This window comes from Chiroxiphia lanceolata, chromosome Z (assembly GCF_009829145.1).
Source record: "Chiroxiphia lanceolata isolate bChiLan1 chromosome Z, bChiLan1.pri, whole genome shotgun sequence".
Lineage (NCBI taxonomy): Eukaryota > Metazoa > Chordata > Aves > Passeriformes > Pipridae > Chiroxiphia > Chiroxiphia lanceolata.
In genome coordinates, this window is record NC_045671.1 from 66,875,524 (window position 1) to 66,903,115 (window position 27,592).

At 40.6% G+C, this 27,592-nt stretch overlaps 2 protein-coding genes across 2 annotated transcripts; both read right to left on the reverse strand.

The window, feature by feature from the left end:
* Positions 1-251: 251 nt before the first annotated feature.
* On the reverse strand, positions 252-15,483 carry LOC116780334 (general transcription factor IIH subunit 2). The gene is made up of 16 exons (XM_032675179.1): positions 15,470-15,483; positions 12,132-12,218; positions 11,960-12,037; positions 11,041-11,077; positions 10,320-10,406; positions 9,432-9,482; positions 8,918-8,972; positions 7,952-8,057; positions 6,941-7,031; positions 6,696-6,783; positions 6,030-6,137; positions 4,771-4,834; positions 3,785-3,888; positions 1,379-1,481; positions 1,049-1,088; positions 252-627 (listed from the first exon to the last, which is right to left on the reverse strand). The coding sequence occupies exons 2-16, from the start codon at positions 12,185-12,187 to the stop codon at positions 508-510; spliced, it is 1,188 nt and encodes a 395-aa protein (XP_032531070.1). The 5' UTR covers positions 12,188-12,218; positions 15,470-15,483; the 3' UTR covers positions 252-507.
* Positions 15,484-16,511: 1,028 nt separating this feature from the next.
* Positions 16,512-24,487, reverse strand: MARVELD2 (MARVEL domain containing 2). The gene is made up of 6 exons (XM_032675178.1): positions 23,408-24,487; positions 21,852-21,884; positions 20,256-20,392; positions 19,223-19,394; positions 18,749-18,799; positions 16,512-17,809 (listed from the first exon to the last, which is right to left on the reverse strand). The coding sequence occupies exons 1-6, from the start codon at positions 24,485-24,487 to the stop codon at positions 17,693-17,695; spliced, it is 1,590 nt and encodes a 529-aa protein (XP_032531069.1). The 3' UTR covers positions 16,512-17,692.
* Between the last annotated feature and the right edge of the window lie 3,105 nt (positions 24,488-27,592).

Consider the following 27,592-nt stretch of genomic DNA (forward strand, 5'->3'; position numbering starts at 1 on the left):
TTAACCACTCGTGGGATCCAGAGGAAGACTGCAGACCACCGCTCTCAACCAGACTGAGACCACCAGTCTCGACTGAACTGCAACCACCACTCTTGACCAGGCTGCAACAGCACTCTCACCAACAGGTTTTCCCCTTTCCTTTTACTTTGGACTCAGGGGGCCCAAAGAACACCACTGTGTTCGTGCCCCAGGGTGCTGGGTTATATATTTGGGTTTTGTGGGTAAAAACCAATTGTTTGTCTGTATAATCGTATTTATTGTATTATTTTATTAAATTGTTATTCTGACTTATAATCTCTCTTTTGAGTTGAGTTCATTTCCCCTGCTGGTTTACCTTTAAACCAGCACATCATCCCTCTTTAACCATCTTGTTGCTCTGAGATGTGTCAGTTAAAATAATGTCTGAATAAACAAAACTGTCTGAATGAAAAAAAAATAAAAATGTCTGAACAAAAAAAAATTCATGCAAGAGTGACATAAATAAAACAATTTCTCAAAGATATGGTGTCATATAGATATGGGAGCAGGATGCTCGTGAATACAGCCAGGACAGCAGTGCAGAGAATCATGGACAAACAGGTCGCATTCCACACAAAATGCATTCTGACACACTTTACATATGTAAACCTGTGTGGAAAGGACAGAAAAACAAGTCAAATTTAAAAAAATTATCACCATCATAGCACTGCAGTAGGGCAACAGTTGTGTCATGAAGACAGTGTAAACAGACTGTGTTGCTAACATCACTGAAACACTGAACTTAAAAGTTTCTAACAGCAAGTATATCCACAGGGCTGAGCTCAGGTCATTGTAGATGCTTCCACATGGCTAAGAGTGGAAGCTTCTTTATGCAGCTTCCTAGGAAATCCCTTCCCACACTTTTATAGACTTTGCAGTCTAAAAAGCGTGGCTCTTTATCACAGAACACCAGTTAACCATGACATAAACACCCACAAATATTTTCGTGGTCTTAAGATGACTATACTAAAGGATCATCTCTGCTTCTCAAACCCTCAATGCAAATTCCAATTCAGCTCAACGTACTCACATTTTGATCTTTCATTTCTCCCTGACAGCCTTGACAATACCTGAAAGCAAAACTGTGTTATTTTAACTGAAAAAAGAGTCAACCAGTGTTTAAAAAATATCTTATACATAGCAACAATCCATGGCAATTATTTCAGCTGTTCAACTGAACTCACAGATATAACTGTTGATGGGGACTACAAATATTTCTTAATGCCAGAGGTGCCCAAAACTACACAAACATTCAGTGTCTCCATCAGCAAAGTAGCTGCTGCCAGCTATTCTTACTTTGGTGACAAAAAAATTACAGGATCCACAAGTAAACTCATTATCATAAATATGATTTGCGTACCGTTCCCCCTTGTATTCTTCCAGTGGAACTTCCTGAAAAGCATCCAAAGGAAACAAATGATGGTATGACCGAGCCAGGTGAGGTGCAGACACTAGTGTAAGACCTGCAAATAAAGAGACATCAAAATTATTACAAGAGAGAACTTACTGAAAAGCTCTTCTGTATAAAATACAGTCAAAAGGAAAAAAAAAATATTTTAAATTACTCAGTGGTTCAAAGCTTTCAGGAATTTAAAAAATTAAAATTATTTGTTCTGTTAGCTTCTAAAAGCCAAAGCTGTAATCCTTTCCAGATTTAAATCCAAACATAAAGAACAAGCAAATTACTCAAATTTCTACTGAAAAGGTTTAACTCCGTCTTTAGAAGTACATTTACAATGCACAGTAGTCAAGTTAGGAAGCTCCTCTTTGGCAATGATGGCTCTGCTGTATCACATCACTAAAATGCTCTACTCCAGCCTCCTGTAATACTGCCAAAAGCACACCATAGTCCTGTTTCAGCTAACACAGGTCTGCTGGTTTTAACAGTTAATTTTCTTCAAACTAACAAGTAAATGGCTGTGTTTTGGATTTGTTCTGGGAAAAGGATTGTTTTCCTTACTGCTAAGCAGTGCTTGCACAGAGCCAATGCCCTTTCTGCTTCTCACCCCACCAGTGAGTAGGACTGGGGGTGCACAAGGAGTTGGGAGGGGAAACAGCCAGGATGCCAGTCAGTCCCCCAACAGAAGAAAGGGATATCCCACACTATATGGCATCATGCTCAGCCTATAAAGCTGGATGGAGGTGGAAAGGGGAGAACATTCAGAGTGATGGTATTTATCTTCTCCCCTCACTGTTACCCATGATGAGCCCTGCTTTCCTGGAGATTCTGCCAATGGGAAGTGGTGAATTAATTATTTATTTTACTTGGCTTGCATGTACAGCTTTTCCTGTATATAGTACACTGTCTTATCTCAACCCATGATTTTCTCACTTTTACCCTTCCAGTTGCCTCCCCCATCCCACCAGGGAGGAGGGAGTGAGTGGCTGTGTGGGGCTGAGTTGCCAGCTGGGGTCAGACCAGGAGAACAGGTTAGCTGGGGCTTGGGCTGGCACAAACATCTCCACCACTCATTCACATGCAGTGTAAGCATCTGAGCTCTTGTTCTGCCTGATCCCTGCAGCTGTGGAGAATCCACTGCTGATACAGGATTTCTCTTTTACACTATTCCCTTGCTGGCACCCAACTCATGCTTGTATGAAAAACCTGAAATTAAAATAGGATAAAGTGACCCAAAACTGTAATTATTTCATCCTCTTGCCAAATACACACATCTTGGTAATACCTATCATGTTTTAGTCATATGCCAGTAGAAGCTAACAGGACAGCACCACTTACAGTATTAATGCTATAAAACATGCTAATCCTCCCTCCTGCCCTCACTAAGGGCAAGAAGGGGAAGAATCATTGGTTGCACAGTCCATTAACATTTGCAAGACCGAAGGGCTTCCATTTACAACTCTACAGCCTGTCATGTGTCACTGTGCAGCCTGCCCTTGGGGTCTACTTGGAAATCTTCCATTCACATACTCCCGGAGCTGGGAGGTCTTCTGCCTTTGTACTCCAAGGCATTCTATCTCCACAGCCTTGCACTGAGGACTCTGGAACATTGGTGTGTCTGTTAAATCTGGATCCTTGAGAAATTACCATTCACACATGGATCATCCTTCTTCCCTGCTTTGCTTTAGGGCTTTTAGTTTATAACATTCATCATCATGGCTGGGCTTCGCGAACGAAGATTTGGGAAGGCACTCTCCACATTTGTTACAGGCACGTTGGTGACTTATGAGGCCAATACGTGACAGACATACCCGGTTGCAAAAGGCACAGCACAAAGACTCCTTAGATGATGTATTTTGCAAGACACGGTTCTTTCTGCGTTGCCTTTTCTCCTCGAGAGTGATCCTGCGTGTGTTCTCAAAGGCTTCCGCAGCGTTATAGATGCTGTGTCTCCAGGCCTCCCGATTTGAGGCCAGAGTAGACCAGTTCTGGTGATCAATATGGCCAAGGCTGAGATGTTGTTTCAGGGAGTCCTTGAATCTTTTCTTCGGGGCTCCTCTCATGCGGCAGCCAGTGGCAAGTTCACCATAGAGCAGGATCTTAGGGAGGCGGTGGTTGGTCCTTCATCCTGGAGACGTGCCCTGCCCAACGCAGCTGCGGTCTCAAGTTTATAACATTACACCAGGGCATATGATACAGGTTTCCTGTTGCAGGTATATCCTGAAACATCCCTCGTATGAAGTTGGCATCCCAGGTCACAGGAATGCAGAGCTGCTTTTAATTCCTAAGTATAACTGAATTTTTCTACCCCTTAACTCTCTTACCACTAACTCCTACTTCATCCACTCACCTCTTCTTGCTACTTACCACAGATTTTGCATTCCACAGGAAGCTCACAGTATTTGGCTCTGCACTGGGGACAAAAATATCCACCCAGTGTGAGACTGGGCTCACTGTTGTTTTCCAATTGCCTACAGTAGAAAGAAACAATTCAGTACCTAAGAGGTAACACCATACTACTACATTAACTACAAATATTACATAGTTTTCACAACAAATAATTTTAAAAGTTTCATTAGATTGCACACAGCAGTTCCATGTGTGTCAGAAAGCACCCGACATGAGGAGATATCAGTAACCACATTTTACCACAAGAACAGAACAAAGACCAAATTTTCTCACATAAAGGCACCAATGTATCTTTAAAAAGTAAAGTTATGAGTGACAACTGCATTGCTATTTCTACTTTGGCACAAAAAATATTCTGTATTGACTGTAAGCTGCATGGTAGTGTACTTATTCTTTCAAATAGCAGACATGGTTTTTTTCTGAGAATTCAGATTCCCATATCAGCCCTGAAAACTATGATTCTTTTCATAAGAAGAGCTCAGATACAATAATCAAATAAGGCCTATATTTTAAGCTTCCCTTCAAAGTTACATTAGGAAATAGATAAAAAAGTACTTTATTCAGATAATACCCTTCATTCTAATAATTATCTTTTATAATGATAATAATACCTCAATGAAGAACTGCACATAAAATTGGCAGTAATTACTTTAGCACCTTGTAGCACCCTTTTGCCCTAATCATTGTATAACACAACTAAGCACCATTTACCATCTTCCAAAAATTTAAATGCAACGTTTAAAAAGCATATTTAACAAGAGGTAACTATGGTCACATACAGGACGTGCAGATGAAAATAAAATATCTGCTGAGAAGTCACAAGACATTGCTTGCTATTTTTTCAGGTTATTTTGCAATATTGTCACTGTAAAGATTTTCTAAATATATGACTAATTGATACTGAACTCTTATCAGCTCACTGAATTCTAATTAACTCTACTTACACCATGCTAAAGGAAGGCTTTGCATCCTGATCAGACAGGGAAGCAATAGTATGCTGAGGAAAACCTGAAGAGAAAAACAGCCCATATTAACAATTTTACACATGCAAGTAATCTGTCAGTTTCATACTTTAGTGGAGAAGTTCAAAGACTATTCTAAATATTAAGGTCTATCTCCTTCTTGTTTGTTATTACAGTAGAAATAATACACTCTTACTAAGTATCAAATTCTCCCTAAAGGTCTCTACCTACATTCACATATGCCTCAGCATACTTTCCCCAACTGAAAAAATGTCTTTTCACAGACTTTGTATTAACTGAAGCTCCTGGAACCCCATTTCTGAAGAACAATGAAAAAAAACAACTATATGCAATGGCAGGAAAGCAGAATAAGCATTACATGAATGTTCACTTAAACAACGGTTTCTAATTAAGGAGAAAATATTTTTATATATGCAGACACCAAGCCTATATTCACCTTCCAAGTGCAGTATACAACAGATGACACTACAGCATTTTATGGAGACTGTAACAGACACCTTTCTTTCTACCACTTATTTTTTACAGCTCATGACAAATGGACAGTTGGTTCTCCCAACTGCTCCTCAGGCTTTACCTATAACAAGTAAACCTCTTCAGTATTTATATCTACACATAAAAATACATACATCTCTCTCTGTGAAAGGGGTGGATAAAAGTGAGAACTCAGTGCTCTACTTTGTGGCATTATAGTTCCTATTTTGGTTTAACTCCAAGCTTAAATTTATTGAGAAACACATCAGGAGAAGAAAAGGCACCTAATCTGCTTGCTGAGAGAACACCACAACAGTGCTCCTCACAAACATGTACAACATGGCTAAACATATGGTTCTTACAAACAATTAACAGTTATGACAGTTGCCTTCTGCAGGGAAAAAACAGGGAGAAACAAAATAATTTTTCATCCTTCATTTCTAAGTAGTACATTTATAACAATTACTCTACAAGCAATATCATTCCACTTTATTATTCCCAACTTCTGTTGAGTAATTTCTCTTTTTTAATTGTTAGTTTTATTTAAAGCTACCTACTTTGCAGGAACAACATCAAGAAAACTTGCATTTCTTCAGCAAAATACAAGTCAAAATAAAAAAAAAAAAACACAATTGTGCAAGGTCTTTATTAAGTTTCTTACTATTCGTAAGGCTTTAACACAGAAGATGCAAAGAAATAAAAAGACAGAGCAGATCTTGTGCTTGGAGTTTAACAAAACTGTACCATACCCATTCGAATAAGGGAACACTCAGAACTCGAACTGGCAGGTGGAGGACTAACGTGATGCATCAGCAGTTCCTTAAAATGACTTTCATCTAAAATCACGTGGTATGTTCCTGTCACAAAGAAATAAATGCCTTACTTGCAGGTTATGAGCAGCTGAGAATACAAACATACACTCCAAATGACAGAAAACAAATTAAGTAGAAAAAGTAATTTATCCAAACCTGTTCCTAAAAACTAGCCCTGCTAATGTTACTGAAACTGACAAGTTGTGAATTTGGTAACACCAGAATGTCAAATTAGACATGAAGGCCCATAGCTTTTTTTCCCAACATTACACTGTAGTAATGATATTGTAAAAGTTACCACTGCAGCAATTAATAGTAACATGTTTCATCGCTTAAGTTCCACATCACATAGCTTAATACGTGGAACAGTAGTTTTGAAAATATATCTATTTCTTCTCTCTAGAGCTGCAGCTACCAGCTCATAATAATTTCACTTACTACTGTGTATTTCGTAGATTTGGGAAACCCTTGAATTTTCTGCCAGCACAATGGAAAATATTGATCCTTAAACATCAAAATGCATTAATGAATTTATAAAACAGTTACTTAATTTTGATTTTAAACCTGTGTTAGTAATATAACTACTGAACTTCAGATACATACCACCAGTTTCTCGGGCAAGTACTGTACAGACTCGAACTTCAGCACTTAGGCCGATGACAGATACTCTGATCTTAACTGCTTTTAAACACTTCAAATAGAAAAAGAAAGCATACTCAAATTCATGTGCAGAACAAAAATTAGTAAAAAGTCTCAAAGGAAAATGAATTGGTGATGACGCTGCAACTGTCTGTTTTTACTCTAATAGCTCGGATGTTCAATGCAGTAGTCAAACTACAATTCTGTACCTTAATTAGATCATAGATGTTGGCTGGATCACATGTCGTCAGGCTGCTGAAGACTACCAAAATCTCTCTGCTTGTATGTCCTGGCATGTGCCTAAGGAAAGTACATAGTTAATTTACTGCTGCACACTAAGCTACTTGGATGATAACGTCTACAAGGACTTTAATGCTCTGAAGTCATGATACAATATGAAGTCCTCTACAAATTCTAATATGATCCTTCTCTGAGCACCAGAATTTCACCTTCCATAAGCCAAACCCTTCAGGTACTTGATTGTGTAGTTGTTATCTAATTGTTTGCTCTAATGAATCCCTTATCCACACTCTCACAGGTAAAATTTACCTTCAAACCAGCAACACTACAGCAAGTCTTCTGACTTCTTAAAATAAAAATTTATAGGTGTAAATTCATTACTCTTTACTTTTGGTTCTCAGTTGCAAACTCTCTTCCAGTTAGTCATTCAAATAGTTTTTTATGACACTGACTACTAACTTTGTTCTGTCAACGTTTCTAGCCATAATCTTTCGTTCAGTCTTCCAAACTGGGATGCATCTCAACACCTCACACAACAAAAAATTGTTTTAAATCTATCCTACCTGAAAATTTATCTTTCTAAAGAATGCCAAAACTCCCACAAGACTACTGTGACTCAGTGCTGCTTCTTTGCCTGTTCTCTTATCATTAATCCCTAACTCTGTCCTTTCCCATACCTCAGCCCTCCAGTAAAAAAAAATTGTCTTTCATCACAGTATCTACATACAATCATCTACTTGGTTTTAAAATACTGTTGCATTTTATAAGCAGCACATCTCTAAATACAAGCATCTCGTGTTAAAAATCAACTTCTGCACTACTGGTATATTTAACTTTTAACAATTTGTATTGTAAGAGAACATAATTAAAAACTCAAGTCAGCATGATGCAAGATGCTCCTCCGAAAAAAATTCTGTCTCTGCCTCTCAAAAAATTCACAATCACAAAGAAAATAAAAAAACCTCCATGTAAATACTAACTTTAAAGTCTGCATGGCCAAATTTAGGGAATTATATAGAGAAGGCTCTCCACTGCAGTTCATATCCACTGCTTTCTTCAGAGCAGTCACGTGCTTCTTTGAGTTTCCTGTAAGTGAAAAAACAATCCCAAGCAATTCAATTGATACAACAAGTTAAAAGAATTGAAATATTTAAAGTACATATGCAATGAAGTGTACTTTTACGACAAGTTTTCAAACTGTGACAAAAAACTGTCTATTTTTCTTTAGAAACTGATGCGCCAATCAGAATGCAGAAAACAATAAAACAATACACTAACAGAAAGACATTTACTCTACAGGCACCCAGCTGTTAGAAACTTTAAGAAGTCAACAAAATAAAATCACTGTTGTGCATCATTAAGTGGTCAACATAAGTGCAAAGTGTCTCACAAAGTGTTTCAGCAAAAAAAGATTTTAGTTTCTTCTGTTATCCTCAAAGAACTGTTCAAAGACTGATTCATCCTCGATTTCCTCCATAAAGTCTGCTTTATCTCTGAAGCCACAGAGATTGCTGTAACAGCAGGCAGGAACCAAAGAAACCTTGCTTTTAACACCTGATCAGATCTCACCATACACACAGGTGTCATAACAAAATTAACAAACAGGGTAGAAAATTAACTATAGGGGGAAACAAATCATGTTTTAGCTGCAATCTGGACAGGACAATGGCAAAAAGCACACAGTGCCACTTCTAGATCAAAACAGATCAAAATAAAGACTATGGTTTCAGACAATTTGCAATAATTTATCTTTTAAAAATATGTTAACATCACTTCCAGCAGTATATCAGGTAGAACTTGTAACATCAATGAAACAGACAAAAACATCTCCAATAAAAAAACAAAAACAAAACCAAAAAAAACCCACAAAACAGCAAAAAACAAACAAACAAAGAAACAAACAAAAAAACCCCAAAAACCCACAAAACCCAAAACTAACTCCCTACCTGAGAGTTCTGTCATTTTTTCAGCTCTTTTACTCTTGGTTACAATTAAGCCAATCTGGAAAAGGAAAAAAAAATAGTCAAAAATTTTCTTACCAAGTTTTAAAAGAGGATGATTTATATTTTTGCTATATTTTGCCTAATACTTGTTTATGGATCAGAATTACTTAACCATACAAGTCTATACAAGTGTTCTTGTAACTGTAACAACAGCAGCCCAATGTGATGCATCAGTTAATACAAACCGTGTATTTCCAGTACTTTTGCACAAAAAGAAATCTTTGAAAATTCCAAGTGCCTGAAAAAAATATAATCAGGTCTTCTATGTCAGAATTGACGCTAGGAATAAGAGAACAGACAGGATCTTATATTCATTAGTTCAGGCAGAAACAAGAGTTTCACTAGATAGGATGGGAGGGTACACATCAACAGAGAACAGTTTACTAGATACTGTTAAAACTAAAACTACCTTCTAAAATAGCTTTCTATTACTTGTTTCTTGCATGGTTGTACATACCTGACTAATGGGATTTTGGTCAAAGTACTCTTCAACAAAATATTCCAGTAACTACAAAGAAAAGTTAAGACTGTTAAGAACTAATTACAGTTTTGTTCCCCATGCATTAAACAGGTGATATTTGCAAAACATCTAGTATCATTAAAGGAAAAAAAAAAAAAAGCTGAAGAAAACAAAACAAGGGAATGAGACATTCTTTTCTATTCTTCTTTCACCCTACCCCTTCTCCTTCATCCCATGTTACCAGTGCAATGCAAATTTCAGAAACTTGTCCCTTTTTTACTTTATTCACGTCATATGTTCAAGTTCCAGATTCCCAGTGGTTCAAATGGAGGTTTCCAACACACCACAGAGCATCAATTGGTACAAAATCACCAAAACCCAGGATTTCACGCTTCAGTGTTATTAGGGAAGACCATATAGTACAATATGTACAGTTTAAGTCCCCCATGCCTGAAACACCAATCCAATTCAGCTCCTGACTAACACTCTTTCAAATCAGAATTCATAAAAAAAACCCCAACTGTAAGAAAAAAATACAAACAATTCTAGATGTGCAATGAAAACATGTCTGTTTTTCTTTCATCTCCTTATTATGGGCAACAATTAATTTCCACATACTTTTCATAAAGCGTCTTTCCCTAATATATCCTTATAAAGTGCTTTTACTGTACAGAAGTACATGTGCATGGCAAAATAGTGTCACACTATTCAAAAAACAGGAAAACAACAGACTAGCAAGACAATCAAGGGAGAAAAAAGCAGGGATGATAGGAAAGATGAGGCTATGCACATACAGCAGACTGCAATTCTTTTAAATGCAAAATGCAACTGGGTTTATAAAGGAACAGTGGCTTAGTAAGGGAACATTTCTGAGTCCAGAAATACCTTCAAAGTGCAAGTAAGTCTGTTCGGTTTTAAGTCTTGGTCCTCCATCGTTCTTGATCCATCAACAACCACATAAAGGTGACGCATCTGCATTTCCACCATAAGTGAAAATCACTCACAGAACACATACTGAACTGAATTCCTTATTCCATTTACTTAAAAAAGCCACTAATTCCTCCCTCAAACTGGGAAAATTCAGAATATTCAGCAATGCAATCAACATCAACTGAAAAAGTAACACATTTGTCTACTTTTCCTTCAAAATGAAAAAAAAAAAAAACCAAACCACCTCTCTTGGAGAATGCACACTGCTCTTTTCCTCTCACAATAAGCTGCAATACATGCACAGCTGGAACCTTCATGTTTTCATCTGAAGAATAATGTGCTGGACTAAAGCAACGTTGTTATTTACAAGCTGTTTCAGTTGCACCCATTTTTCACATGAAGGGAAATGGACAGTGCGAGTACACGTGATCCCACTGCAAACCACACCCCGTGTGCCAAACCTCTGAATTCCACCTCTGAATGCTCATGCTGCACATTCACCCTGCCGATGAACAAAGAATGCTTAAAAAAAAAAAATAAAACTGGTGGGAAACACAAGGTTTGGTCTCAAGCATGTTAGGTCTGTGTCTTTCACAGTGTCTTTCAGTGCAGGAACAGCAACTCTAGTCAAGTAGCTTCGGACTGAGGACAGAAGAGAGCGAAGACATCAAGATACCATTCCAAGTCGAACTTGTCCATGGTGTTCATAGAGTCTAACAAAACACAGAAGGATTTAAGTAAGAGGCAAGTGAAGAAATGGCTCCTAAAACAAAAGCCCAAAACAAATCCTAAACTAGACTTCTGCCAAATATGCAGCAGTAACAAACTGCAGACACTTATTTACACTGAAAAATCCCAAGACTCAGCCACAGACCTCTCCTCTCTCTCAGAAAACAAATAAAAACTATTTGTTACAACCAGGTTTAATGAAGCTTTAAAATTTTATCCAAATTTGAATGTTTTAACATAACTTGAAATAAAGCAGAAGTTAGATTTTTTTCTGGAAATTTTTTTGAAATTTGAAATGGAAATCTGGTCCCATGATACCAAATGCCAAAGGGCAATGTTTTTAACTAAACCAGAGTGGGTTTAGATTAGATATAAAGATGTTTTTATGATGGGGGTGGTGAGGCACTGGCACAGGTTGCCCACAGAAGCTGAGAAGTTGTACACACCTCGTGTCTGGAAGTTTTTAAGACCAGGCTGGATGTGGCTCCGAGTAGCCTGGTCTAGTGGGAGGTGTTACCCATAGCAGGTTGGTACTGGATGAACTTTAATATCCTTTCCAACCCAAACCATTCTATGATTCTATGATCTGTATATCAAAAAAGGTGCTGGAGGATTTCTGTAAGCTGTGCAGTTCGCAACTGCAGTGCTCTGCACCGCGGTCCATCACATCAAGACCTGCAGCTTGCATACACCTGGGGTATCCAGCCTGCACACACAGTGCTTAGATTAAAGTTAAAAGTTCGTTTTACAATTTCTCACGACACAATAAGCAGTAGGCAGGAAACATGAAGGGGTAAGGACACAAAAACCCACTTTCAGTACGATCAAGCTAGGGCTATCTGCAGGCTTGTGGCCACGAAAAGTACCTTTTCCTCTTTGCCTTGAAGAGGATATCATCGATGGTTGCTTTCAACGACCCGGATTCGTCTTCTTTAAGAATTTCCCTACGCAAAGCAGAGTGTTAGCGAGCGGAAGGGAGATTTTTCTCTCCTCTTTCGCCAGAAATAGGGTGAGGGAGGGGAAGGGGGACGAACACACCATGTTCTTTCGTAGCCTCCTTCCCAGCGCTTGGTCCGCTCGGGTTCGTCATCCATCTCCGCGGCGGGCTGAGGCGGCTTGGGGGTCCTGACGGGAGACGAAGGGGGCTCGGGGTAATGCGGGGAGCCGAGGCGGGCTCAGGTGGCCGAGGGGAGCCGAGCGGAGGGCTGGGGGCAGACGAGGGGTGCTGAAGGCACTCCGGAGGCTGAAGGGAGCCGGAGCCGCCGCCAGGCCCCGCCGTCCCGGACACGCCCGCCCTCCTTCGCCTCGGTGCGCCGCCAAACCCTCCCGGCCGCCGCCCGGGCCGCGGAGCGAGCGTTCCGGGGGCGCCCCGGTGTGTTTTTCCACACCACCTCCGGAGAACTCCCCTTAAGTCGTGGGGAGAATGAGGGCGTAGGGTAAACGCCTCACGGAGACATCGCTCGTGCGGGCGCCAGGCCCCGGCGGTGGCGTTTCTGTGAGGTGCCCCCTCGTTCACCTCTCGGAGTCATGGCACCGTCTGGGTTTACCTGTATTTCTGTAATTAACTGAAACAATTCTAGTAATTAACAGAAGAACCCAAGAGCCTAGAAAGGCCATGCTGTAGCGCTGAATTTTAACACGGTTATGCTCATAGGCCAGTTAATTAAAGCAGCTGTCTCCCGCCCTGGTATAGCAAAAGCAAACACTTTCAGGCATTTTGATGTTACGTGTTTATGTTTTGCATCTACCTAAAATAATTCTGAGCATCCATCTGATGTCACCAAGAGTTTCCATTTCGTAAGCATCGCAGTAAGGATTAGGTCAGAGCCAGCTGAGCTAAGTGCTGACTGCTCTGCAGAGCAACCAAAACTCTAGGGATACAGTGGAAATGTGCCAAGACTGGGTTTCACCTCTTCAATTACAGGAAAGGTGCTGAGCATCCGTTCCTAAGGGGGAGAGGGGTGCGTCACTCTGCATCCGAGTAAGACAATAAATGAGGAAGAAAACCTGTAAACAGTAGTAACACTTCCTGAAACAGGAGCAGGGGAAAAACTTGCCACTTTTGCTGTACCCTGCTGTACACTTCTGTTGCGCTTATCGGGAGCAATTTATAAGGGAAAGAGAAGTGAAATTAACTTGCTTTCAATTAAACCATGCCTGGGGAAAATTCACATTTTTTTTTTAAGGAAAGCAATCTCCTGAAGACAGGGAAAAGGGGGATTCTTTAGTTTGAGAAGCCAAGATTTGCTTCTTGGAACTGAAATATCTGTACTTCGATCTATTCCCATTAGAACACATGCCGTCCTTTCTTTAGGAGGAAAAAATCCAATTTATAAAACATTGAAAGGGAAAATGTCTGCAAGCTGACACTTTTATAGGAGAGAAACGAGACTTCTTTCAGAACAGCGATATTTTTTATTGTCAAGGCCAATAATTTCAATACTTGACTGGAATACAGGATATACAATAATTTTGTAGATTATGATTGTCCAAGTGCTTGAAATTCCATCACGATTTTGAGATTAACAAACTAAATACTGATACCTTCTTTTACAATTTCAAATCAATTAGGTTTTTCATTGCCATGAGCATGCTGTCACGGAAGCTAGTCCATCTATTATGCTATCCAAACTTTTGGGTACATTTGTTAGGCATTGCTTTATCTGGCCTGAAAAAATGTACAGTTCAGTAAAAAGTATGCAGATGTTGCCACAGCTACCTTGATCAAGGATATCCAACTGTTTTCAAAGACAAAAAAAGGAGAAAAAAAAAAAAAAGGTCCAGTTTGGAAACTATTAAATTTATTCCTAGAAACTGTAAGTCTCTTGGGTAATTTGCTTTGTAGATTTGTGGAGACAGGAGAGCATTTTCTAGGAAGGATAAAACTTCTTGTTATACACAGGGTCTGAGGACAGGCTGTAATTGGAAGCAGACACTACATGCCTGTGGATGTAGGACAGTATTACTTGGTAAGATTCAAATACATGTTAACTACACCTTCTGCAAAAATCCAGTCACATGAGTAAGACCACATAGACTGTTAACATGTACATGCAAAAATGTAGATTCACAGAGTTGAGCCCAGAGACTCTGCATGAAGAGACTGAGGTGATAATCATTTAACAACTTCAGTTTTGTCTGGAGCATACCTTCTATTCTTTCAGGATATCAAGAGACTACTTGCCCCGATAGCTCTGATGGTAACTAATTTTCAATTCCCTCCTAATTTTTGTCTTGCTCCAACTTGCTGCAACTCCCAGCCATTTATTCTTATTTCATTAATCTCAATTTCTTCTATAGATGAAAATGTTTCTTAAACTAATAATTCTTCTTTGGCACTGTTGACAACTGATGGGCCGAGAGACTATGGAGAAAAAAACTCTAGGCCAATTTAGTATATATGATAAAAGAGCAGGTTGTTTAATCAGGCCCTCAGGCCCAGGGGAATACATGCGACACACTCGCACCCAGGCAGGCAGTGGTTCTATGGTTTTATAATAAGGTCCATCCAATCCCAGATTTATCCACCCCCTCGGTTCTACCCAGTTCTGTCCCTGACACACCCCTTCAGGAACTGGGTCTGGGGTCTTTGGGACCCCTTCTTCCTCATCTTCATCTTCTTCACAGCAGTACAGTCCTTGGAGCTCCTCCAAAGTCCTGGGCTTGAAGGTCGGTTTGTCTGTCGTGGTATCTCATTGTTCAGGCCTAGGGTGCAATGTCCTTAAAAAGAGGTGTTTTCTACAATCCTACCTGGAAAAGAAAACTAAACACGCTAAAGGAATTTAGAGGGTTTGATATGAAATGGGGTAATAACGTTGGGTATTTGTAAATTACTATGTTAAAGGGTAAGGGATTATACAGCTACATTAAAATCTACATTTACTACACAACTACTTCTATAATCTACAAAAAGCTAAAAAAATCCTAAAAGCTCTGAGGCATCACAAGACAGAACTTTTTCAGTCCTCCACTGATAGGTTAGAGCAAAACCAGCTGATTGTATGCACCAAAAGTGCCTTAACAGTCCTGAGGCCCCAAGAGGTACAGGACTAGGCAAGTAACTTACTGCAGTGGTTGCAAGATGTTGCCCTGCTGCAACCTAAGGATGCCCTGCATGCCTTGGGATGGTAACTTGGGAAGTCCAGTACTGAAGTAAATGCCTTCTCATGAGGCTCCACGCTAAGCAAGCCCACTCTGCCATGCAGTGCACTAATCCTGTTTGGACCCCAAAAAGCAGTCAGAAATGAATATTTCTCTCCCCAGCTTCTCTTTTGGAAAACCCCCTTGGCCACAAGGGTGGCATCTTTCTAGGAAACATGGACCACACCCAGTAACGTAGCTATCCACATACAGCTGTCTCCACTTGGTTTACTTGCCTGTTCCACCCACAGGCATACTGTTCCGTTTTCCCAGCTCCTTTGTTGGAAACTCTGCAGGAAAGGAGAAGCACGATAGCTCTTCAAAGGTTATGGAGACACTGTCTGAGGGACCAGGAGCCAGTTCCTCAAAGACTGAACCTCAAGACCACTGTCAAAGAGAGCCTGGGGCTGGATGTCAGTGTCCTATGGAAAGAAGACCTATTAAGGGTGCAGACTGTGAATCTTCCAAAGAAAGTATTGGTCAGCTTATTTTTAGCACTTTATGAACACCAGTTGAACCTTAAACTTGTGTTCATCTTCTTCTCCTATAACTGATGCAATGCCCACAACTCTCAATGAGAAAAAAAATGAGAAAACTGGATGTAAAGTGAGAGGTCATTTATTTAGATTTTGGGGATTTGGACAAGTATCTCTCTTACAAAGAAGAGTTTAACAAGTATACAGCGCAACAGGTATAAACATTTGGCCCATCTCCTTTTTTAAGTAGAGAGATTTCCTGTTTGAAATTAACACAAACTAGAAGGAGAGAGAGTGGCATCTGAACGGAGAAGGAGAACAAGGCTGTCATCTGATTTCATACTGATGAAAATGTTGAGGCATCTTCGAGGTAGATGGGACTGAAGGTTTTCACATGCAGAGGTGCCAAGTTTTCAAATTCTCTCAGTGTTCCCATGGTGTTTTGTGCTATTTACTTCATCCACTAAAACTCTTGGAATTAAGTGGCTGATAAAATTGGAATGTCAACTTTATAAATATGAAGGTGGGTGTGTGGCCATCAGGATTGCAGTGTGAATGATAAGGGCTGAAAAGTCAGAAGGGCTTTAACTGTCAGAGGTATGTTAACAGAAGTGAAGGACAGAGGTAGTACTACCATGACCATTATGAACTGGAAACGGCTTTCCTGATGTCTTTCCTTTAAATTAAGGCAAAATTTAAAAACTTTCTTTTAAAGAAAAAATGATCCCTAATAAAAATTTGCAATAACCTTAATCAGAACAGCTTTTTCTAACAAAATGCCTTTATAAGCAATAGAGTAATATGGCTGCGTTTTTTATATTAAAATATATTTCAGAACAGACAAATTGAGGTTGTAAAAAACTGTACAAAGAAACTATCAATGCTTCTAACAATTTTAGTAAGTAAAAATAATTAACAAAGATGTGAAAAAGGATACAAAGTTTACTGGCTTATGAAAACATCTACACATACAAACCTATCCCCATGATAATATCCCCAAGAAAATATAAAAATATATATTGAATTTTTGCAGATATGCTCCAGAAAGAATGTCTGTTAATATGTTTTACCTGGCCTTATAAATGATACTAACAATTTATACTTTGAATTAATTAATTTTGCTTAACTCTCTGAATGCCAAGTTCACAAACATCTGCTGCCTAGACAAAATGTCCTGTTACTTGCTGATGAAGAATAAAGTGTTTTGCCTTTGAACACCTGTACTAATCATAGCATGACCCAGAAATGGCATGCAGAGCCTAATGACATATAGCAACACTAATGGAACATTAATGTGAGTCCCATCCTGTACCTCTATTCCATGTATAAATTTGTTGCATCATCTCTAAAGAGGGGAATAAAAAACTCAAACCAAAGTGCCCCTCTCCACGTTGCTTAAATAGGAAATTATTTTTCGTCTCTCGTTGGGTGGAATTCAACATAATTTCTGGCACACATTCTGGTACAGCATTTGGAAATACAATACAAAAATTCTTATTAAACTAACTTCTGAACTGACAAAATTATTCAATATGATGAAGCACTCCATCAAAACCCAGAGAGAAAGAACAGCTCAGCTCTTCCTGATATCATTTAGATATCACTTAAAAATAAAATCTGAAATTGTTAACAGCATTTCCATGCACAATTTCCACATGGTATTTAGAACTGCCTTCTCTGGTGGGCTTTGCAAGTTTGCAAATACCGTATTTTCAAATAAAGCATTCATATTTAAGAGGTCAGGATTTCCACTAATGAAAACAGAATGTTAGAAGAGTTTTTCTAAAGTTGTCTGATAACTTCAATTACATTGATTTAAAATTGGATCTTCATACAAAACCTACCAGTAATATACAACACCTAAATAAGTGACAGAATGATTAACTAATCCCCGTTGCTGTACTGTTCTGAGTAAATAAATAGGTTAAAATAGGCACATCAATTTAAAAAACAGAAAATAGTATCCATGAAGTGAAGGCATAGCTAAGTTTCTACATTCCAATTCATAACTTTATCATAGTCCTGAATTCGTTGTTTTATGTGAGAAAGCTTATTCTTTAGATATTCACAACGCTCCTTTTTCTCCAGAAATGCAGGATCCTGCCAAAAATACAAAAACCTTTACATTAATATATTATGTTTTCATATTCTTCCAAGAATAGTCTATTATCAGTTATGTTCTTGACAAAGGACAGTATATAAGTTGTCTCCAAAATCACTTTTTTTTTTCCCCTGGACACAATTTTTTGTCCTGCTTCCCCTTCCTTCATGAAAGGCTAGAAAAAAGATGTTCTGCTTTTATGTGTTGTAGTTACTTAGTAAACAGAGCAGTTTTAAAACAGAAATCTGCAAATATAAATGACATCCCACTATGTAATTTAGATTTTATAGGTGTGTTGTAGTAAGTGCAATAAATACCTCCCCTTCAAAAAGCTATGAACTTTAACTAATACAGACACAAACTTTGAATTCCATGGAGGAAGAAAAATGGTATTTGTAATGTATTATGGTTTTAATGGAACACAGATACACATTTGCTCTCCACAATTAAAAATGACCTCTTGGATGACACTGAAAATTACTTTTTCAGAGTGCCTAAATTCCATGCCTCAAAAAATACAAAACTACTTTTCTAGGATAAGATTATGTTTTCTGTTATTATCTGTTGGCTGTGTCAGTCAGTGAATATAAATGAACCCCAAATGGATCCCAAAAAATAACTAGTTTTCTGAGTGCAGAATGCTAAGAGATGCAACATACTCTCAGAAGACACAAATCCTTAACTCTGTGCTTGTGGTTTAGGTTTTTCTTCCACATCTGGCTACTGGAACCATCATTCTCAAAACACGTTGTTGGCATGAGTGTGTGGGTTTGTGTCCTAACTTTTCCAAAGTTTTAGAAGAGAAAATACACATTGTCCTGTCATGTCTACAGATACCCTGAGCTAGTGAATTGTGCCTAGTGTCAGAACTGTTGGCTATTTACACTCTCTTTGCTATTAATTAGATTCACTAGCAGCGTAAATCTAAAAATACTTACATTTTTTTTCTTCTTGTATTCTTGCAGAACTTTTGATATCCTTTCCTGTTCCTAATGAGAGACCACAGATTTTTAAACACTTTGAGTATACTCCATATCTTCATGTAAATTCTACAAAATACTCATCAAAAGCAAAGTTCTCATTATAGTTGTAACATTTCAGTTGTAAATCTTGTATTTGAGAAATAGTGGAAGTACATTAACTGTGATTCACTCAAATGTAAAAACTACTAGTATGAAACAAACAAATAAATAAAAAAAAAACAACAGAAAAGCGGGTATATGTCTTAACTACAACTTGGTGTTCTTAACTAATGATCAGACAAGATGTCACATATATGGGAAAACTTTCTCTCCCACCAAGTCACAGCCAGCCCTACAAAACACTGTGTCCTAGCTAAAGACAGTCAGAAACTACCTAATAATACCACCTAACACCACTGTTTTCTGTGAACCCATTTCACAAGTACTTACATATATGCTTTCAGGATGGTGGGGAAGCTGTTTCAGCAACGCATCCAGCTCATCAAACTTTTTCAATACAGCATGAACTTCCACAGACAGTTCTTTATACTCAGCAAACTGATCATTGAATACCGCTTTGTACCGGTCTCTCATTTCATTTGTTTGAATTACTGGGTATTTCCTTAAAACAAACAAACACGTTTTCAAGAACTAGTTTTAGAGATAGGACTTTTTAACAAACATTTGGACCCTTCACCTTGATAGTGTATTTCTGTATTGTTTGCTAATCTCACAACCTGCTGAAATCTGCATGCCTGTAAAGCACTGAAATCTCAGAATCCTGAAGTTGAAAGAGACATCTGCAGTTCATCTGGTCTAACCTCTGGCTCAATCAGGGCCACCTAGGCCAGGCTGCCCAGGACTGGGTCCAGATGGCTTTTGATGTCTCCAAGGATGGAGACTCACTCTCTCTGGGCAATCTGTGCAGACCTTCACAGTGAAAAATATTTTCCTAACATTCAGGTGAAACCTCATGGGTTTCAGTTTGTGCCCTGGTCTATGGCAAATAGTATAAAAAATACTTTATGATCTCGTAGTTTATCACAGAAAGATTCCCCCTCTAAAAGGGAGCATGTTACAGATTTAACACTTAGAAAGTACAAGAGTAGTCAAACTTCAGGAGCTAAAAAGGCAATTTCCCATATATTTTACTTTTTTCTATAATATCTGTATGGTGGTCTTCTGTTCCTTTGGCACTTACTGTACTTGCTAGATAACTTTCTGCTTTAACATTTGAGGTGTGTGTGGGTTTGTTTTTTCCATTAAGATTCTTTATTTATAATTACTGGTTTATGCCACTGAATGCCACTGATACCAGCCCTCATCCTCTCTACTTTTTAACATTAACTTAACAAAGAATCATGAGTTCAAGACAGCACATGCATGGCATAGAAACCACGTGTGTATATATGAGAAACGGTGGGTGAAAAACATCATTCAAGTATCATCCACTAAGTTGGTTCATCAAAGTAAAGTCACTTACGCTAAGTAGTCTGGCATCACTATAGGTTTAGGAATGTGGCCTGCAGGTATATGACCATTAAGTAGTTCTGGTTTTCTTTCCACAGACTTAAGCTGCCTGTAACTGACTTCTTCTCTTGGTCTGTCATCACTTTCGTGCTGTTTTAAAAGAAAAAGAATTTGTTCTTAATGAAGTCAGTTCTATATAAACCACATAATGCACAACTCACTGAAGACAGGGATACAAGTACCTAGTAGCAATAGGAGCAAATAATAGGTATTTCTTACAACCCTTACTGAAATTAGAAAATTGGTAATGAGTTACACTAATGTTTCTCACACAGTATTCTTGTTCAGTTTGTCCTAACAGCAGTACCAGTGACAGATAAATACTTCTCTGGGTTTGGAAAGATTCACCTATCTTAAAAAAACAAGTTAAGGAAGTTTCTTTGGATATCCATCTAATTTTTGAATGAATAGGAATCATTCAGTTCTCTGGAGTTTCCTTTTCTCCTTGTTTCCTATCAGCAGAATAACAGAATATGCCAAGCTGGAAGGGACCCACAAGGATCACTGAGTCCAACTCCTGGCCACGCACAGGACCACCCCAAGAGTCACACCATGTGCCAGAGAGTATCACCCAGACACTTCTCAAACTCTGCTGGGTGTGTTGCTGTGACTATTTCCCTGGGGAGCCTGTTCCAGTGCCCCATCACCTGCTGGGTGAAAAACCTTTTTCCAATATTCAACCTAAACCTTGTCTGACACAACTTCAGGCCATTCCAGTTCCATCACTGGTCACCACAGAGAAGAGATCAGTGCCTGCCCCTCCTCTTCCCCTCACAAGGAAGTTGTAATCTTTGATGAGGTCACTCATTGGCACAATTTATCCCTTGATCCCGAAATAAAAACATGTGCAGTCTTGTTGGAACACATAAAAAAGGATCCTGATCCAGTAGTGAATAAACAGAGAAAACGTTGGTAGGAAATTCACAGCGTCTACAGGAGACATTTAAGACTAAAATTAATACACCATAATTCCTCTGGGAATCAGCATGTTCTGTTAAGATCCTATAGAATCTTTGCAGCATATGCAACCACATCTTTGTGTGGCAGAACCAGTAGCATTGCTGATGCTCCAAAATCAGCACGGAGATCTTTGGAGCAGTCTCAGAAACACAGGAAGAAGCTCAATTCAGGGAGCATATACTGTGCTTCCACTGGCTCTCCTGTAAATGAAGCACACAGCCAGGAAGAAAGTAAGTCTAAAACCTACCTCACATTTGACCTGCTGTTTTAGTCACCTGCCAAAATCAGTGATAAATGCTACAGAACTTGTCACCTTGTAAAAGAGGGTAAGAGCACATACAGAGGCAACCATGGTTCTGCTATTTACAGTCTATTTTATAACTTAGCCTTACCAGGAGGCTTACTAGCCTTTACAAGCTTCATCCGAATCTTCTAGGTAGGAGAATGATGTACAAACTAGGTTAAAGAATTAAACCTAATCTCTTCCCAGTCAAGTAACTAAATAAACAAGTCAGTCAAAATAGTCACAAGAAAAAGAATAACAATTTAGAATTATCAGTAAACATAAAAATAATTTCCCATTTCCTACCTTCTTTTCTGGAAAAGAGGACTGTGTTTTCATCTATTAAAAAAAAAATATGGAAAGAGCTACGTTTTATTTTCAGGAAAAATAGTATGCAAAAGCACAGATTCTTAAAAATCTAAACTTTTTCAAAATCGTACTGTTAAGAAAATTACATTTATATTTAGGTATGAAGAAATTTAGCATAAGAATATTTTCAGAGCCATTGATTTAAAGACTGTTTAAGAACAGCAGAAGGAAAACAACCACCCAAACCCCAGAAGGATTTCCCAGAGCATAGCTGTAAGGAGCAGCTGGCAGGAAATACTCCATCCACTTCCCAAGCTCCTTTATTATTTCACATTCCAGCCCACGTTAACTCACTAACACTCTGCACCTTAATTCATTGCGTAGAAAACACAAGAGTGCCCGAACTGGAAGCTCAACCTGCAGCTGTTTTGCACAGTACTCTCCGACCATAACCCCTATTATAAAAGCATTCTCTTCAGAAATATTTAGTAATTGGAGTAAAAGAACTTTGAGAGTAACAGGGAAGAACAAACGCCTTCTGTATGTAACTCCAGCAATCACCTCATTCTTGCAGGACATATTATAAGTTGGTTAAAAAGCTTTTATGTACTTTTCGAAAATTTTATGCAAGATGGTGAACTGGGAAGCAGCGTTGGAAGTGCTGCAAAAGAGTATGCAGTCACAGAGCAGCTCCCTCCTACTAAAATCACTTTCATGTTGACCACTCACTCTTTTAAGTTAGGCTTATGTAGGCTTCACGTACCTTTATTTTTATGCTACGTTAAGTTTTATCATTTTTTTAAAAGTTTTTTTTTTTTTTTTGCTGTTTTCACATGAAGGAAGTTTTACACAAATGACTTGAATTCTCTAATTAAGAGTGTAAGTCTCTGCTACTATAGTTTATCATCAACCAGATGCGTATTGAATGTTTTGTGTATGGGCAAGGCCAGAAGTCAGGCAAAATACTTGCCCTGAAAAAGACAGGGCCGACGGAAATCTGACACACTGAAATATAGCCCGCTCTGTTATTACTATTATTTTCTGATAACTGTTGTAAGGAAATATGAAAAGAAGTAGCTTGGAGTTTCGTTTGCAAAGTAAAAGGTATTTCGCGTTCCTACATTTATTCACACTAGCACTTGATGCGCTGAAAGCAGTTTTAAAATAAATGCTAGGTGGCTTTAAGCCTAACCTTGCCGAACAGATGAACAAGCACATTGTTAATTTCTTCCTTTGTTTGGAAAATACACACCAGGAAGTAGTTCATCAGCTGACTCAGGAAGAGAGCCCAGTATTACAAAGAGAACAGAGCCAGGGTGAATTATTAAAAAAAAACAAACACAAAAACCAAAGAGTCCAAGAACTTGGGTCTGACATCTTAAAAGGTCTTTCATCAAGCAGTCTCAAATAATGTAAGACTGGTTAAAATTCACCCTGAAGGCTGTGGACCTGCTGCAGAGAAGACATCTGATACGACTCCATCTGCGACACGGTAAGACGTCACAAGTGCTCCCTATCACGCCGTACCCAGAAAATGGTAACTAACGACTTACCTCCTGTTCCATTAATTCCCTGCGCCTCCTAGCCCCTTCGTGCCTCCATAACTTTAGAGAGACCACTGCGCTAATTAGGTAGATGATCACCGCGACAAACAAGAAGATGATTGCTGCAGTCTGACCTCCTTCCACACGGCAAAAGGATGCGTTTATCGGCGTCTTAAACAACTGGTAATAGCAGAGCCCACCTCGGTTGGTGTCGTTTACGTACACTATGGCAGCCGACATGTAGAGAAAGAACAAGGCCACATTGATCCCGAACTCGGTCAGAGGCCACCAGTTGGAATCAAGGAGGATAGTCCGGTAGTACATGGACATGCCCAGCACTAGCAGCACCATCGTGACAATCCACGCCATTCCCGCCGCCACCAGAACGAAAGGCGTTTTGGGTCCGCTGTAGGAGTATCCACCGTAGGCGCTGCCAGCCCCGTACCCGTAGGGCTGCGAGTACCCGAACATGTTGTACCACTCGTTGTCCTTGTGCACGTAGGCGGTGACACAGGCGAAGACGGCGGCGCCCAGCAGCAGCTCGGCCACGCCGAGGATCCTGAGCAGCCCTGCCCAGGACTTCATGTAGGCGTACCGCTGGTGGTACTCCTCCACCCGCTCGCTGTACGTCCGCCCGGTGCCGGCGCGGCGCTCCAGCGAGCCCAAGGGGTCATCGGAGGGCAGCATGGCCTCGGCCTCCTTCCCAGAGTTGTAGCTCCCTCCCGACCCCCCGTAAGGGTCCCTGTAGGAGCCGGGCACCGCCTTGGCCCCGGGCTGCGGAGGAGCGGGGGTGGCCGGCGGAGAGCACTCGACTCCATCCGAGATGTACCTGATATCGGAGGCCGTGCTGTCCCAGCTGGAGCCGGGGTGGCGTCTCCCTTTGAAGAAGTTCTTCCACGAGTCGGGAATGAACCGCCGGACCGGCTTGAGCTCGGCCGGCCCGCTGGGGCCGGGGCTGCCCCCGCCGGGGCCGAAGGGCGGCTGCAGGGGCAGCGGGGGCGGCGGCAGCGGGGCGGCGGTGGACGCGGGGCTGGCCCCGCGGGGCAGCGGGGACCTGCCGGGCCGCCCGCCCTGCGAGCTCCGCGACATGGCCGGCGCTCGGCGCGGCCTCGGGCGCTCCCCGGCCCCGCTCGGCTCACCCGACGGGAGGGACCTGCCGCGGAGTCCGAAGGGCAGCCGGCGCCGGGCGGGACAGAGGGACGAGCCGGGCGGAGGAGACGGACGAGCCGGGCGGAGGAGATGGACGAGCCGGACGGAGGGCGCCCACCGGGGGCAGCCTCCCGACACCTGCACCGCCCCGGCGGCCTCACCTGCGGCGGCCCCACGGCCTTCGCCCGGGGAGGCGGGAGCTTCCGGGCGGGAGTGGCGAGACCGCCCCGGCTGGGAGCGACGGGAGCTTTCCCGAATTCCCGGTGCCCTGGCTTTGCCCGTGACCCGCGCGGGGGCCCCGCAGGAGGGCTGAGCGCGGTGGCCACAGAATCACAGAATGGGCAGGTTGGAAAGGACCACAGCGGGTCATCTGGTCTAACCTCCCTGCTCAAGCAGGGTCATCCCAGAGCACATGGCAACAGTTGTATCCAGACAGTTCTTGAGTATTTCCAGTGAGGGAAACTCCACAACCTCTCTGGGCAATCTGTTCCGGTGCATGCTCACTCGCACAGTAAAGAAGTTCCTCCTCATATTCAGGTGGAACTTGCAGTGCAGCAGTTTCTGCCCGTTTCCTATTGTCCTATTGCTTGGGAACACCAAGAAGAGCCCGAGTCCATCCCCTTCCTACCCAGCCTTCAGATACTTAGAGACATTGATGAGGTCCCCTCTCAGTTGCTTCTTCTCAAGGCTGAACAGGCCCAAGTCCCTCAGCCTTTCCTCGTAAGAGAAATGCTCCTATCCCCTCATCACCTTTCTAGCCCTCCACTGGACCTGCTCCAGTAGTTTTCTTGTCTCTTTTTTACTGAGGAGCCCAGAACTTGACACAACACTCCACATGTGCCTCACTAGGGTTGAGTAGCCGGGCAGGATCATCTCCCTCCCCCTGCTGGCAACACTCTTCCTAATGCACCCCAGGATACCATTGGCCTTGTTGGCCACAAGGGCACACTGCTGGCTCATGGACAGCTTGTTGTCCACCAGGGCCCCAGCTCCTTCTCCACAGAGCACTTCTCCAGCAGGTCAGCCCCCAGCATGTGCTGGTGCTTGGGCAGCCCCTGGTGCAGAGCCGACCCGGTGATGAGGAACCACAAGGAGCCGAGCAGTCTCTTCAGTCAAGCCAACACCACTGTTTTCCCACCATTTGTGAGACTCAGGAGATGAAGGAGAAATCCTGTGTCCTGCACCATTGTCTTCTGCAGAACACGAAAGGCATTTTATATTCACCTCAAATACCTGCAGCTGAGTACAAAACAGTATTAATGCAGTAGGAGTTTTGCTTACACTGTCAGTATGGGCTATCAAATTTTTTATATTACACTTCAGTTTCTTTTTTCAGAGGGCTTAAATTTCCAAATAACAGTTTTTTTAAGGTATAAATTTTAATGAAACCTTCAAATGCTCACAACTTATCAAGTGTGGACTCTAGTAACGCACTGTACAAATGGAAAGTAAATGTGTTAAAGAGCGACACTAGCTGCAGCCTCTTTCTAACTGTATTAGTCTTAACTTATTGTTACCTCTTTTATAAATATGGGTAACTACTCTTATGGCTCAGAACAGGCCTATGGCTTCGTATTCAGCTCAGGTCTGATCCTGGCAAAGTTAAGGGGAAGCTGAGGAAACTTGCTTTGAAGCTGACTTGGCCTTCTAGCCCGCCTACATAGGTAAGGCAGTACTTCTATGCAGAACACACTCTCTTTAGCAAAGCCTGTTGTAGCATATTAATCTGTTCTGGTGAGTGAATGGCTGATATTTTGTTATATTCAGCCAGTCTCCTATTCCTCTGTTTTTAATTCATCTTCCTCCATGATTGCTTTAGATGCAGCCTGCAGAGGCTGAGTGCAAGGATGCTGAGTTCCAGTCCATTGGCCAAAAGTAATTCATTTCGCCTTTCTCTATCAGTACAATCATACCCGTAGCATTCCCATCAGCAGGGTAAGTAGCAGTTAAGTCTGCCACTCCAGGATCTTTATCAGTAAATGTTTCAAACTTTAACCTGTAACGTTAGAGTAGCAATGGGAAATTACCATGGGGAAAAAACCAAAACAAACACAAAAGGCTGTCCTCACTTCACACAAGTCTCCCCCTTCACTGATGCTCAACTGATTTCAAAATTTCTGCCAGTATTAACCTCTATTCAACACCATTAACTCAAGCCTTACACATTCTTTTCTTACGTCACTACCATCAGTATTATGTTTTGTAGCTCTGTGCACATCTTCCAGTTACAGATATTTCTGCCCAGACCTCAACAGTACATGAGAACCCAATGAGAATCCACAGAATATATGAAACTTCCACTCAGATAAAGCTTGAAATGGAATACACCCAACTTATTAATGCAGATACAAAGGATTTAGTATTTTAATGTATCCTGCAGAAAAAAATTATGACACAAGGAACTCTACAATTATTTGTAAGGTTATAAACATTTTTGCACACACTAGTGTGGTGGGTTGACCTTGGCTGACAATTTTATTCTCACTTAAATATTTTAATTTCCAAAACCCAAAGATTTTATCCAGATCACACACTGAACAAACAGAACTATGCCTTGGTCAGATGATGCCTAGGTCTCAATGGAAGAGAAAGCTATACAAGGGTTAAAAAATAAGATTGTAGTTAAAATATTGCCACTAACATTGCAATTCTATGTAGATTTGAAATGAAAAAAGTTTTAAGAGCCAAACTATGAAATAATAAGGTTGCAAGTGAGGAAAGATGTCACGTTACACTTGTACACTAAAGATGTTCCTGTATTATTTTCCTTAATTTAATAAAAAAGAAGGTGTTCTTAAAGAAAGTAAATGTCAAGCTTACCTCCCAAAATATCATTATTGTTAGCTTCCCAACATCTTGGATCAAATAAATCTGACCTGAGATAAAGAATCACCAGTATCATATTGGATAGATTGCAATGCATATGGAATTAAAGACACTGAAAAATAAATCATGTGTTTAGTCAAGTGGTCCTGCTTATGTTTGCATTATTTTGAATACTGAAAGAGTTTATATATATTTGAAGTGTTTGACACATTTTCATTT

Excerpts from the sequence above, each read along its gene's own strand:
- MARVELD2 (XM_032675178.1), bottom strand. The coding sequence starts at position 24,487 with ATGTCGCGGAGCTCGCAGGGCGGGCGGCCCGGCAGGTCCCCGCTGCCC. Across the intron at positions 20,393-21,851 it reads CCTCTTTTCCAGAAAAGAAG|CACGAAAGTGATGACAGACC; the intron begins GTAGGAAATGGG and ends CTTTTAAAACAG. Across the intron at positions 18,800-19,222 it reads ACCATCCTGAAAGCATATAT|GAACAGGAAAGGATATCAAA; the intron begins GTAAGTACTTGT and ends GTCTCTCATTAG.
- LOC116780334 (XM_032675179.1), bottom strand. The coding sequence starts at position 12,187 with ATGGATGACGAACCCGAGCGGACCAAGCGCTGGGAAGGAGGCTACGAA. Across the intron at positions 6,138-6,695 it reads ACTTGCCCGAGAAACTGGTG|GAACATACCACGTGATTTTA; the intron begins GTATGTATCTGA and ends TCTTTGTGACAG. Across the intron at positions 1,482-3,784 it reads TGTGGAATGCAAAATCTGTG|GTCTTACACTAGTGTCTGCA; the intron begins GTAAGTAGCAAG and ends CTTTATTTGCAG.